The 13,533-nt window shown below is 43.8% G+C and overlaps 4 protein-coding genes across 4 annotated transcripts; 1 reads left to right on the top strand and 3 right to left on the bottom strand.

The window, feature by feature from the left end:
• Positions 1 to 93: 93 nt before the first annotated feature.
• On the bottom strand, positions 94 to 1,774 carry KVR01_000036 (uncharacterized protein; the record flags this gene model as incomplete). The annotated part of the gene is made up of 2 exons (XM_044782451.1): positions 94 to 1,600; positions 1,662 to 1,774. 2 exons carry the CDS (start codon positions 1,772 to 1,774, stop codon positions 94 to 96), a joined length of 1,620 nt encoding a protein of 539 aa, XP_044649985.1.
• A 264-nt stretch (positions 1,775 to 2,038) lies between these two features.
• KVR01_000261 (uncharacterized protein) lies at positions 2,039 to 3,134 on the bottom strand (the record flags this gene model as incomplete). Its single annotated transcript, XM_044792246.1, has 2 exons — positions 2,039 to 3,091; positions 3,126 to 3,134. 2 exons carry the CDS (start codon positions 3,132 to 3,134, stop codon positions 2,039 to 2,041), a joined length of 1,062 nt encoding a protein of 353 aa, XP_044650210.1.
• A 498-nt stretch (positions 3,135 to 3,632) lies between these two features.
• On the bottom strand, positions 3,633 to 4,151 carry KVR01_000455 (uncharacterized protein; the record flags this gene model as incomplete). The annotated part of the gene is made up of 1 exon (XM_044785878.1): positions 3,633 to 4,151. One exon carries the CDS (start codon positions 4,149 to 4,151, stop codon positions 3,633 to 3,635), a length of 519 nt encoding a protein of 172 aa, XP_044650404.1.
• A 2,886-nt stretch (positions 4,152 to 7,037) lies between these two features.
• KVR01_000151 (uncharacterized protein) lies at positions 7,038 to 8,654 on the top strand (the record flags this gene model as incomplete). Its single annotated transcript, XM_044790806.1, has 2 exons — positions 7,038 to 7,353; positions 7,445 to 8,654. The coding sequence occupies exon 2, from the start codon at positions 7,749 to 7,751 to the stop codon at positions 8,652 to 8,654; it is 906 nt and encodes a 301-aa protein (XP_044650100.1). The 5' UTR covers positions 7,038 to 7,353; positions 7,445 to 7,748.
• Between the last annotated feature and the right edge of the window lie 4,879 nt (positions 8,655 to 13,533).

Here is a 13,533-nt window from a genome sequence, read left to right as displayed (position 1 = left end):
CCACCCCATCGATCCTAGCCAGACAAATCCTCCCATGCCTGGTGGGTGGGTGCGCATCAACAACGGGCGCAGAACAGCCCACGCACAAACACCTCAAGCCTTCCTCCTCAAATCCAAGATAGTCTTCAGCCTCAGCGTCCCCTTGGCACCCCACCCCGCCGGCCCAGAGTCCACCTCGGGGCGCGCCGCAGCATACCACCCCCACGCCCGGCGGTCCAGCTCCTCGGCCGGCAGCACGTCGGCCCAGCTGTCGAACAGCAGCCGCAGCGCGCCCAGCAGCAGGCCCAGGTTCGCCTCCCTCTCGGCGCCCTCGGCCCTGGCCGTCGTCCTCTTCTTCCTGGCCGCCTCGTCTTCCGCGCTGCCGAAGCTCTTGAGCAGGTAGTTGCGCGCCGCCTCGGGCCGGTGCGTCGGCATGCCCCCGGCCCCGCCGCCCGCCTTGCCGCCCCTGGCGCCCTCGAGGTCGAGGCCCCAGACCGCCTCGCCGCCCAGGCCGGCCTCGACGCCCGTCCTGCGCAGGCGCTCCGACAGCGCCTGCGTGACGACGTTGCGCATCAGCCGCCACCGGTCCGGGCCCAGCATGACGCCGCCGTACCACCGCGTCATGACGACGAGGACGTCGATGCCGTTGGTCTCGCGCAGGACGCGCAGGAGCAGCGCCCCCGCGCCCGACTCGCCGTCGTCGTGGGAGGACTCGCGCGGGTGGTTGCTTACTGACACCTCGGCCGCGCGGACGCGGTAGGCCCAGACGTTGTGGGATGCGCTCCTCAGGCCTGGCTGGGCCTCGAACAGGGCCTTGAGGAGCTTTGGCCGCTGGGACGGGTCGGTCATGGTGGTTGCGCGGGCGACGAAGGTGGATTGCTTCAGGGACACGGAGGGGCTCGTCGTCCATGTGTTGGCGTTTGCGGGCTGGGCTGCTGCTGACTCGGCTGCGTTGTCCTCGGCTTTCAATGTCGATGCTGACCCGTCGGGGTCTTTTTGCGTGGTATCCTCGCCCCCGGTGTCTTCCGCCCCTCCTGCGCGTTCCTCCTCTTCTCCCTTCCATTGGTACCCTCCTCTTTTTAACACAGCGATTTCTCGGCCCATCACCTTGATCCTCGGCTGCCCCTCGCCCCATCCCTCCTCGTCCGCGCTTGGCCCCTTATCCAGCCCTAAGCTCACGGCCTTGGAGCGCGAATTGGCGCTGACAACTGCTTGCGCAAGCGACAACCTGCTCGAGGGGGGCTGCTCGGGCATCGTATGGCGCAGGAGCTCGACCGCGAAAGCCAGTACGAGCGGGGCCCGGTTCGTCTGGATTGCCGTCTCGGCAATGCGGTCTTCGTCGGTATCGAGGGGCAGCGAGAGGGAGGCCTCGAGCTCCGCGGGGCTCACGGCGGCCGGCCCGAGCATGTAGCCACCGTCACCGCCGGAAAGCCTTGCCCTCTTGTTTGCTGATTCTTGGGTTGCTGTGCTTGGTCGTTTCCCCGTTGTGCCGGCTGACCCGGGCGAGGTCTGCATGCGCTTCAGATGGGCCTTGCAGGCGTTCTGGAATGATCGTGCAGCTTTCGCGTCCGCCATGGCCGTCTCGACTGTTTTCAATGGTGCTTCGGCAATCTGTCGGACGCTGATCAGTGTTAGAGAACCTTCGCCACGATGGCCAATTCGAGGCGCGTGGCGTGGCTTGCCTTCTTAGACTGGCACTTTGAAGGGCCTTGATCTGGGCCATGGCGTCCTTCATTGGCATCTTGCGGGCTGTCTGCAGCCGCAGCAGCTCCTGGAGGTCTTGCTGCGTCGCCATGGTCGTCTGAGGAATTGCTGCTGTGATCCCCGCTGTCGAGGTGCGAAGGCTTGCGAAGCACGAGTGTCCGACGCGCTCTTGTGCCTGGGTTCACATGACGTCGACGGTGCACGCGTCGGAAAGCGCTTGCCAACTCCCCACCCTAACCCTGTTCTGACATGCGCTGGTCCCCGTGGGGGGGGGGGATGTGATCCAGATGCGCCTCGATCGACTGTCAAGGGCCCGTAGTCCATGTGAAGATGCTTTTGTGGGCACCATGGAGTCTTAGTCTGATCCCTCGCGACGTGCCCTCCCTTCTGGAAGCCCCCTTTGAAGACGGCCCCTCAACCCGCCCTCAATACGTGGTTGTGTTCCCGTGTGTTGCGGGTTCGGTTGCTCGACACCTTGGGCGCTCTCTGGTCTTGCTCCCCCCTGGTCGCCGTTGGGTGGCGCAGGTGGGCTTGTCACGGGCCCGAGAATGTCCCTCATCCATTCCGGCATGGAGTCCTCCGGCTCGCCCTGCACCCGCCTCCTCCTCTCCTCCCTTTTACGTGCCTCCTCCTGACGTGCCTCTCGATCCCGGACCTTCCTACTCTTCTGGCCATGCTCGTCGATCCTCCCAGCCTCGAGCAGCCCCGTCACCTCCTTCCTCTTGGTCCTGTCCATCTCCTCGGCCGTGGCCGCCCTGGCAGCCGGCCTCCTGGGCATTTGAACCCCTTTCGCCAGCAGCTCGTCCGTCGCGACGAGCCAGACGGCATCGCCCGCCTCCAGGTCGGCCCGCGGCGCGAGCAGCTGGAACGCGCCCTTCGGCAGCGCGCGCAGGATCACGGCCGGGTGCATGTCCAGCCGGTCCTTGGTGAAGAGGGCCAGGTCCGCGCCGCGCAGCGGCCTGGGCGCCTTGATGTGGAACTCAACCGGGACGGTCGCCTTGACCATCTGATGCGCAGATGCTTTGCCCCTGCCTTCTTCCGAGTCGAGGAACCTGTAGACCATCCGCAGCCGCGTCCACAGGTACTGCGCGTCCTGGCTGGCGTTGAGGTAGTACTCCTTGGCCCTCAGGGCCTTGGCGGGGGTGTAGTTGAACCTGTCGGCCCGCTCGGTGTTCAGCGACCGCACCTCGTAGTCGTAGCTCTCCGGCGGTGAAGGCTTGTTGTTGAGCGGCGGGTCGCCCCTCAGGCAGAGCATGTGTCCCGGGCGGACGTGCTCGCGGAGGACAACTTTGGCGGGGATGAGCCCCAGGAATTTGTTACCCTTCCAGAGCCGGATCGGCTGGGATCCAAGCTCCGGGACCGTGAGAGGCTCATACTTGAGGAGCTTGGTTGAGCCCGGGGTGCCTTTCTGGCGGATGTGTTGCCAGTAATGTATGCATGACCGTTGCCATTGTGTGGATGCTTTGCTCGGGCATATGCTTCCGCATACACGGAATCGAGCGGGAAGCAGAGAGCACATTGGCAGCGACGAAGTGGCGATATATCATGCTGTATCAGCTTTCCAAGGTGGTCTGGTCGCACATTGTTTTTTGTAGGAGCAAAATTGATTTGGGTTGGTACGGGGTTAGGGTAAGTCATCGATTCGTGACACCCCCCCCCTCAACAGCATCGAAAGCACCGCGAGTCCAAATCTTGATGCACCACCCACACTGCTGTGTTTGGTGCTTGGATTCCTCGACTGCAGATCAATTAGAAGCAGTTCCCGAGGAGATTGCTCAACCCATTCCCATGCCCTTTGTGAATCGTTAAGGCATCACAATCGAGGTGCAGTGACACCCCAGAGGCTTGCTGTCGTTGTCCCAAGACATCATATTATAAATCGTTGTATTTCATCTTGATAGCATGCTTCTCCATCCCAGTGACACCCAATCCCTACACCCAATCCCAACTCACTCACCACCAGCCGTCTCAGGGGAGCAAGCAAACTGCCACATAACCCCCGCGCCGCAGCACGACGTACACGCCCCGTACCACTGATACGGGTCGACCGACGGCACAGGCGCGCACGCCTCGACCGTGCGGTTGGTCGCGCGCTCCACGACGGCCGTCACCTGCGGGAAGGCGTGGATGTCGATGTCGTCGTCGACACACGCCAGCTCGAGGTCGTAGTACGTCGTGTTGGTCGCGTCGTCGGTGATGTTGAACGGCTTGCGGCAGATCGGGTCCAGCACGTACGTGTTGGCCACACGCACCGCCGTCCACGTCGCCGTGCCGTGGATCGCGCCGTTGCTCTCGCACAGCTCCACCACGTCCTGCGTCGTGGTCGGCGTGAAGGGCGACCAGGCGACGAACTGGTTCCCGTGCGGGTAGCTGAAGGTCCCGAGGTTGATTGTTGGGTAGGATATTGTGTCTTTTGCTGAGGCGGCGGTGGCCAGGAGGGAGGCGCCGATGAGGGTTGGGAGATGCATCTTGGTCTCGTGGCGATAGTGGCTTGGTGCGAGCACAGTGGTTTGGTGATAATTTGTGGCGTCGAGGTCACTTTGAAGATGATATCAAGCATTTAGCCAGGCTTAAATACCCGGCTGTCGTCAGACGGTGAGCCCAAGAGAAGCTTGACGTGCAGCTGCATGCCGGAATGCCGTCTACTAGCGTATTCCTTGCAGTGGATACGCCTGGCCTTCCTTGGAGTCCCTTTCCGAACTTCTAGTGTTGAAAACCTGGCAGCGTCCCTGACATCATATCACAGTCAGCTCACTGGCTGCCGGACACGAAGTCCACAGGTGGACAACCGAGTACCGGCGCTTGAGTGATGTTCTTTTCTATCTACATAGGCTATTACTGATCCCATGTCGGAGTGACTGCCGGGATTTTGAATAATTCCCCGGCGCCGCTAGCACTGTATTAACTCAGTTGATGTGTCTTACTAGGTACTATGTAGTAGTATCTCCTCATGTGCGGCACAGCGCGGCACTTGGCCACTTTAAATTGTGGTTTGGGTGTCACCCACACTGCTTATGATAATACGAGCTGCATGTATGGTTGCCTGGAATTCGGTTCTAGCCGTTGTGGGTCAGATATGCGATCCTTCTCGTATTCGATGGCTGTCTCCCAGTTCTCCATGCCTTGACATGCCGATCACTGCCAGGAGAAAGGATTTTGCGCCATGTGCAAATGCAGGTGGCCGATCAGCTGATGGCGCGAGGGTCATCAATTCAGTAATAGCACTGAGAGAAAATAGGATAACACTCACACTACGTCAAGTGAACGCCGGGCTGCTGGGCAATCGTGAGATTCTCAATCAAATTGGCGAGCAAAATTCTTCTCTCAAGGTTTGGATCGATAGTCGGGTAACATTGGCCCGGCTAGAATAATGAGATATCCTTTGAAGACCGCGGACTATATTCATCCACCCTGACTGAGATACGATTTCTGGTCCAGCACCGCTATTTATTCGGAGCTTCTTTGACATGGCGAAGCCATAGTGGTAGAAGTGAAATATCAAAATATTCAGGTGCCCATTTAGGTGCCGATGTCTCTCCGTCATCTCCCAAGGGAGAGGCGTCACCGTTCGATCCGTGCATCCGAAAAAATCTTTTGGCCTCCGGATGTTTTCAAACGAAAGCTTTAGACTAGAGAGCTCAATGAATGCATACGCAGATGAATTTTCACAATCGCTAGGAAACTACCCCCAACCTGCCAAGCGACGGCCCAGTCCCCGTAGATACTCCTACCGGGTCGAGGATGATTTCCTTGAATCTTGCACGCTTCCAACCGGTGCATTTGATCCTAGAGAAGGAAACGGCGTGAAGTCCTTAACATTTAAGCAATACCCAAGAAACGTTGTCTTCAACTTTGGAAATGGTTAGGCTCCGACATATTCAAGCCAAGTCCCTTTTCACCCCCCGTCGCATAATGGAATCGTAAACCTTACTCTTCTTCGTCTTGGTACCCATCCAGTCCGTTACTTTCCAGTAAATCATCCAACAGTCCCGCTATCTCTGCATTATTCAGATCCGCAAATGGAATATGTGTGTTCCCCTTCAGGCCTGTCTCACCTAACTTGAGCACTTGCGAATTTCCACCGTACTGGTTTATTAACGTCGAGGTCAATCGTGCCTGCGAAACAAACGCGCTATCCTCCGAACGATGATCGCCCACTACGAATTGGACCGCGGCCAGGTCGGCCAACTTCTTGAAACTTTCGAGTGGCACCACAAAAGGCCCGAAGCCGCCGGGTGCGGTCGTCACGTTGATGTTGTCGGGCAAGACGCCAAAGCCCTCGTACATCACGATGCCTTTGATGTTCGTCTCGTTCGCCTTGGTAGCAGCGATCATCGCGCGCAACGAGGCGGCCGAGTTGGTCAGGAACACAATGGCGGTTCCGATCCTGCCCGAGTCGGCGGCGATCGCCGCAGCATCTGACTGCAGCACAATGTTCTCGTTGGTGTCGTACTCAACATATCGGGCGCTCGTCGCCTGCTGCCATGCCGCCCCGTCCTCGGTGGGAAACTGCACGTCGTCCCACCACTGCGGCCACCTCGGCCCAAAGTTCCACGCCGCGAAGTTTGCCTGGTCCCGGTAGGCTGGGACGTACGTCGTTGGCTCGCACGCCCAGTTCGCCCGGCCGAGCCGCGGTGCGTCCCACAGATAGACGGGATAGTTGCGGCGCAGGAACATGTCCTTGTAGCCCTCGCCGCCGTCCCATCTGTTCTGCCAGACCTGGGTTGATGAAGAATGCCACATGACGATGCTTGTTTTGCGCGGCCTCCAGGGGATGAAATATTCCATGTAGCCATGGTCGCACGAGAGACTCATGTTTGGGTTGAGCGGACTGTGTATGATCTTGCCCCCTATCTGGAAGCCGCCCGACCTCTCCAGCATGATTGGCCGTCGTGGTTGGCTTCTTGCACAATAAGTTGTCCAAGGCAGCATCACGAGCACGAGTGTGAGGAGCTCCATGATCAATTCGGTTGAATTGGGAACAACTTGAACTGTCAGCGGGCTTCCGATTATTACATGAAAAAACGTTTAGCCCTGGGCCGGACATTCGAAGTACCAGACATTCTGTTTGGCGGATGTATCGAATCATAATTCTTCGCGTCAGCGTGGCCAAGTGACAACAGGCACGCACTCTATATGTTTTAGCTAAAAGAATGTGAACCGCCTCTCCCGCGCCGAATCAGGTGCATACCTCGGGTATCTAGCCCAATCTATTGACACACAGCTGCATGAGATTGTGTTCCACGACAGGCACGTTAACGTTACAGACCTCGAATGCAGCCGCGCGATCCTAGAAGAAAATAGCCTTTATGAGTCAATTCTAAGAAGTATTAATATTAATTACATGAACACTGCTCAGTTATGACTACGTGTATAGTAGCGAAATCGAAGTACATGAATAGGGCCAGGAGAATGGAGGATATGTCCCCGGGTGCGAGTGAGCAGCTGGCTGCCCCTGGCTGTCATGCGGTCTTGCGGCTGACTGAGAAGATGGGAGAGGGGAATTTGTCGCCGTGGGGGCGTCCCTGGCCCCATGTAGGATGCAGTGGTGCTCAGTGATGGCGTGGAGCCGGTCCCCCATCCCACTAATAATGTTGATGTCCTGTTCTCTGGCGCGGATCCTCATGACCTTGGCTCGTCTTTCGTCGTCCTTATCTCAGACTTGCTCAGGTAAGTCAATGACCCTTGGGAGCACCGGTTTGTGGAGAGCATGCACAAGATTGCAGTTAGCGTTCCAGTAGCTAACACCCCGATCTCACAGCAGTACTCAGGGCCCGTCAACAACTTTCAGACACTTTAGTATGAAGCAATCTTGTGCAGTTTTCAGATTCTCATACCTGACGCCACGGATTACCTAGGTAGGCAGCCGGCTATCCTATGTGTAGCCACACCGAAATGTCAGCAGCATTCTACCATGCGATGTTATTCTCTAGGCTGCTCTCCATGAGGATGTTGGTGCATCGGTGTTGAACAACATAGATGCACCACGACTGCGGGGTTTAATTTGGGCCAATACGGGTTGGGCGGACGGTGAACGCTGGCTGGGCTGACACTGGCTGGTGGAAATGGCCGGCGGTGTGGACCTACCCCCCATCACCAAAAGAATAAACATGGGGAAGGGGAGAAGAAGAATACCACGCCTCCTACGCTTCAGTGAGATAATTTTTGTCATGGCAGCCAAAGTCACAGCATGGGAAGACCTCGTATTCTTCCACGAGGAGGTCGACGACGAAACTGGCGAGTTCAAACACTCGACCTTTGCGCTGGTTGACGACGATGACGTCGCTTATTTCGGCGAATCAAACCACCCAAGACACAGTATCACCTTTGACCAACTCACATCTGCCCTCGTTCCAATCCCAGATAATGACGTGTTCCCAGAATGGGCGTTCCATTGCGGGAAGCTCACCCTAGCCCAGGACACCTTAATGGATTACTACATCAAACGCCCAAATCTTCCTCTGTACGACGTCTTCAAAGAACACAACGTCCTCGAACTCATACCTAAAGATCTTCTCGAAGAAGCCAGGGTAATGGAGGTGCTCGCTGAACACCCACACCCGAACATTGTCCGTTATCATGGCTGCCGAGTTCACCGTGGCCTCATTACTGGCCTCGTCCTCGACCGACACCCCAACACCCTAACTGATTACCTTAGGAACAAGATTGGCTCGTTAGACAAGGGACCCTTCATGAAGGCTCTCGAGCTGGCCATCCACCATCTGCACTCCCTCGGTCTGGCTCATAACGACGTAAACCCGGGGAACATCTTAGTTGATCTGGAGGGCATGCCGGTACTCATCGACTTCGGTTCCGCGCGCGCGATAGGTGCCAAATTGGGAACCAGCCGGGGAACCAAGGGGTGGATCGATGTATCGATGGATGATTATCACACATCGGACAAGCAGCATGATCTTTTTGCTCTGGAAAAGATTCGCGATTGGTTGGACAACCCAACATTCGACGACTAAGAATGAAAATATGTCCCTCCCCATATCCCATACCAGGCTCTTTACTACAAGGTAATTCCGCCAGTCTTAGATAACTATATGCCAAAGCCTAAGCTCCCGAAGCAATGTCTCTCACCCACATCAAATCTCAGGAAAACTTGAAATCTTCAACAGATGTTGTTAATGCGCTTGCAAATGAGTGACAGGACTAGCTCGAGAGATTTATATCAGATCGACGGGTAGTAGTTTCGTTTCTGGTCTTCATACATATAAAGCGTATGTGGCAGAGTCACCCAAAACCGAGCAAATCAAGAATCTTGGGCGAAGCGTGCGTCATCACCAAGGGAGCGTGAGCCTCTCCTGCAAGCAGGGACTAGCTCTTCTGAGTCACTTCTACAAGTACCGACTGCATCTTCAGCTTGAATTTGATCTTAGTATCGAGATATCAAACTTTTAGGTCACTATGGACGATAAAATGGCCAAGTCTGTTGCCAAGGCCCAGCTTTTGCGGACGTCACCGGACCTGCTCATGCCGGGTAGACAATATGTAAGAATGAAGGGATAGATTTCGCATGACTATAGACCTATTTAGAAGGGAGAGGACCGCCCTTTTTATAGATAAAGGTAGGTACTCTAAACACCTACTAGAATGCTATAGAAATCAAGAGAAATAACCATTCTTCGTATAAATTAGTGCCTTGTATTTAGAGGACTAAAATAGTAGTTATATTAGGCTATAGACGGACATAGAGCCGTTAATAAATAGGGTATTTTAATAGTTCCCTAGAAGCTAGATATATATAATTATTTAAATAGCTTCTTATAAAATATAGGTATTATTTAGCCTAATTTTAAGGATTTATTATTAAGAAAAACCTTTATAAAGGGATAAAAACTTAATAAATAGTTATAATTATAAGTATTTTAACTAAGTAAAACCTTTATAAGGAAAGCTTAGTTTATAAGTAAAATATAGACCGTATATATATGTTAGTAATTTTTGGCCTGATTTATTAAATGGAATAAAAAACTAAAAGTTTAAAAAGTTTGATTATATTAGTAATCGAACTTAGAACCTTTAACATATAATTATAGTTATTTTATTAGAAAGATTTTACAGTTATATTTATATGTTATTATATTTATTTGTATATAGGCACATTTTTATATAATTTAATTACTACATCTAGACTACTATACTATATATATTATAAATTATAAAATATATATAAATTTATAGGCTTATAAGTATAGGTTGGGTATAGTAGTTATAGTAGTATATAGTATATTGTGAGTTATAGGTTGAGAGAGTTACCCTAGACTTTTATCTTAAGTTACCCTAAACTTTTATTTATAAGTGCTTTTAAGGCCCATTTAGTATATCTTTAGCGTATTTTTAATAGCTTATAAAATATAGAAAAATTTCCACTTTTTTAATAAGAATTTTTAATAGTTGAAAACCTTTTAATATATAGGGTTAATTATAGTTTTTAAAGGAGAAAACAATTTATTTATAGAGAGTAAAAACTAAGTATTTTTATTAAAGAGCTTATTATTTTTTAGAAAAATACTTTTTTTTATTAGGTGTATTATAGCAGACATTTATAGTTTATTTATTATTTTAAAATATTCTTTTTATTTTAAAACCCTTTTATATATATAGAATATTTTTATATTTATTTTTTATATAAATTACACCTTTTTTTAGTTAACTTAAATTCTTACCTAACTATAAGCTTTATTAACTAGTTTACAAAGTTATTTTTATATTTATTCTAATAATTTTAACTAGATTTTCTTTAACTATATATTTATTAAAGTGATATATAATATTTATATATTTAGTTTATTTATAAAATGCTTGATTTTTAGTTAATTTTAAAGTAGTATTATTATTTTTATATATTTTACTTTTAGGAATATTATACCTAATTTTAAAGAATTATTAAAATAGGTTAATAAATTATATAAATAAATTTCTTTTAATAGCTTCTTTTAAAGCTATATATTTAACCTTATAAGTACTTAATATAGGCGTTTTTTATTATTAGGAGGACTAACTAATAGAATTAAATATTTTTTTATTTCTTATAGATAAAGAGAATATATAGCTTAAGGTAGATTTTCTATTATTTATATTATTACCCTAGCTTAAGTTATAATAACCTACTATATATAAAGTATTTTCTCCTAAATATTAGAATTTTTTATATATATTAGGGAATTTTAATAAATATTCCCATAATTTATTTAATTCTTTAAAGTACTTTATATTAAAGTTAGACATATATCTAACTAATTTAGATATTAAAAAGCATATATCTAGCCTAGTTTTTAAACTAGTATATAGAAGAGAGCCTATTTATTATTAAAAAGCTTTTATTTCTTTTTTAAAGACTTGATTTATATTTCTTTCTAAAGCTCTTTTAAGGGTATAAGGTATTAATTCCGGTTTTATTTTAATATTATTAATATAATTATTTTTAGAGATATTAAATTTTTAAAGAATTTTAGAAGTATATTAATTTTAATTTATAGTAATAATTTTATTATTTTTATTAATTTTAATATTATTTTTAAAAACTATTTAATTCTCCTTAGAAATTAAGATTTATATCCTTAGATATTATGGAAATTAAATTATTCATAATATTTATATTAGACCCTAGGATTATTATATTATTTATATAATATATAAATATTATTTATAAATTTATATTTATAAATATACCTTTATTATAAAGATATATTTTAAATCTAATTTTTATTAAAATATTAATTAAATATTTATATTATAATAAAGTACTTATTTAAGGCTATATATAGCTTTTAATAATAAAGTAGCCTTATTTTTATATTTTTCTTTATTATATATAAGGTTAGAGAGTTTAATATATATTTTATAGTTTATATTAAAGTATAAAAGGTATTTTTATATTATAACTTAATATATACTAGCCTTTATTAGTTGCTATAATTAATAGTATATTATAAGTTTCTAGCCTATAAATAGTTAAAAAGTTTTTAAAAATCTATTTTAAATTATTGTTTATAGCTATAAATAACCCATTTAGCTTTATATTTAATAGTTTTTTATTAACTATTTAACTAGATTTTATTATATTAAAATTATTTATATATTTCTTTGTTAATACTTATTTACTAGATAATATTATTTTATTTTTAGGTGGTATAATTATTTTATAAGAATTTTATTCTTTTAAATTATTTTTATTTATTATAGATTTAAGCTATAGATCTTTTTAAAAGAATTTAATATTTCTTTTATATTAGAAGGTTTAGCTATAATACTAGTTATTATAATAATAGAAGAATTATTAAAATTATTTATAATAGTATTTATATAAGTATTTTTAATAGAATATAGTTCTTTATACCCTTTTACTATTATTTTATCTTTTATAGGTGTCTCTTCCCTTATAGGAATTTTTTCTTAAATTTTATCTTTTTTTATAGGTATTTTTTCCCCTATAGGATTTTTAATATTATTTTTATTTTTAAATTTATTAGATTTATTAAGGAATTTTCCTTCTAAAATCTATATATCCTATACTAATATAGGTTTATTAGTCTTTATATCCTAGACTTTATATATATATATCTTAAAAATATAGCCTATTAAGAGACCTTTTTTATTCTTAACTTTTAGCTTAGTTTTATATTTATTATTATTATAATAAACTATAGAACCCCAAGTTCTTATATTATTAATATTAGGTATTTTATTATTTTTTATTTTATAAAGATTTTTAAAATTTAAAGAGGTATATAGGGTTATATTATATAAATATATAGTAGTTTTAAAAGCGTCTTCCCATAATATATATAGTAAATTAGAGGCTATTATTAAGCTTTAAATTTTATTTATTATAATAAGATTTAATCTTTTATAACCCTATTAGGTTCTTTTATATATATAGGAGTAGTAAAATAATATATATTATTCTTATTAAGTATGGATTTAAATTATTTATTAATAAATTTAATTTTATTATTAGAAAAGAATTCTTTAATAGATTTATTACTATTATTTTTTCTTTATTTTTAAAGTTTTTAAAGGCTTTTAAAACTTTATTTTTCCTTTTAATAAATACTTATATAGATATTTAGTCTTTTTATTAAAAATAAGATATAATATTTATATTTATTATATATAGGTGTAAGTAGTCTACCTATATTACTATATATTCTTTTAAGAATATTATATTTTTATTATTTAAACTTTTTTATTATATTTAGTTATATATTTAACTTATAAATAAATATTATATTTAAAGGTTTATAGAGTTTTAATAGAATTTTAATATTTATTTTATTACTTTTAAGTATTTATATAAATAGAATAAGACTTATATAATCTAAATAGCAGTACTAATAATATATATTATTTAAAGAGGCTATTTTCTCTTTTATATAATAAAAGTATTTATTTGTATATTATTATAATTATTATTAAATATTTTAACCTTAATATAATATAGGCTATTTTTATATTCTTTATTTATAAGTCTATTAGACTTAATAGAATAAAGTTTAGCTGTATTTCCTTCTAATATAGCTTATATAATATAACTTATAGTATTATAATTAAGTATATTTAAATCTAATAAAATATATAATATATATTTAGTACTTTAAGCTTATAGTTATTATTTAAGAATAATATATTACTTTCTTTAATATATTTAATATTTATTATACTTACTTTACTCTACTTAACTTTTTATTTATAAATTTTAATATTTTAAATAGTTTTTATTATAAAACTAATTATATTTACTCTATTATTTAATATAAATTTTATAAATATAGTTCTATATAGTCTTTATATTCTATATTAGTTATTATATTTATTATAGGTATATAAAGTATAAATAGT

Source organism: Diaporthe batatas (genome assembly GCF_019321695.1).
Source record: "Diaporthe batatas strain CRI 302-4 chromosome Unknown Contig00001, whole genome shotgun sequence".
Taxonomy (NCBI): Eukaryota; Fungi; Ascomycota; class Sordariomycetes; order Diaporthales; family Diaporthaceae; genus Diaporthe; species Diaporthe batatas.
The sequence above is the reverse complement of the archived record's forward strand: the minus strand, read 5'-3'. Positions and strand labels throughout refer to the sequence as shown.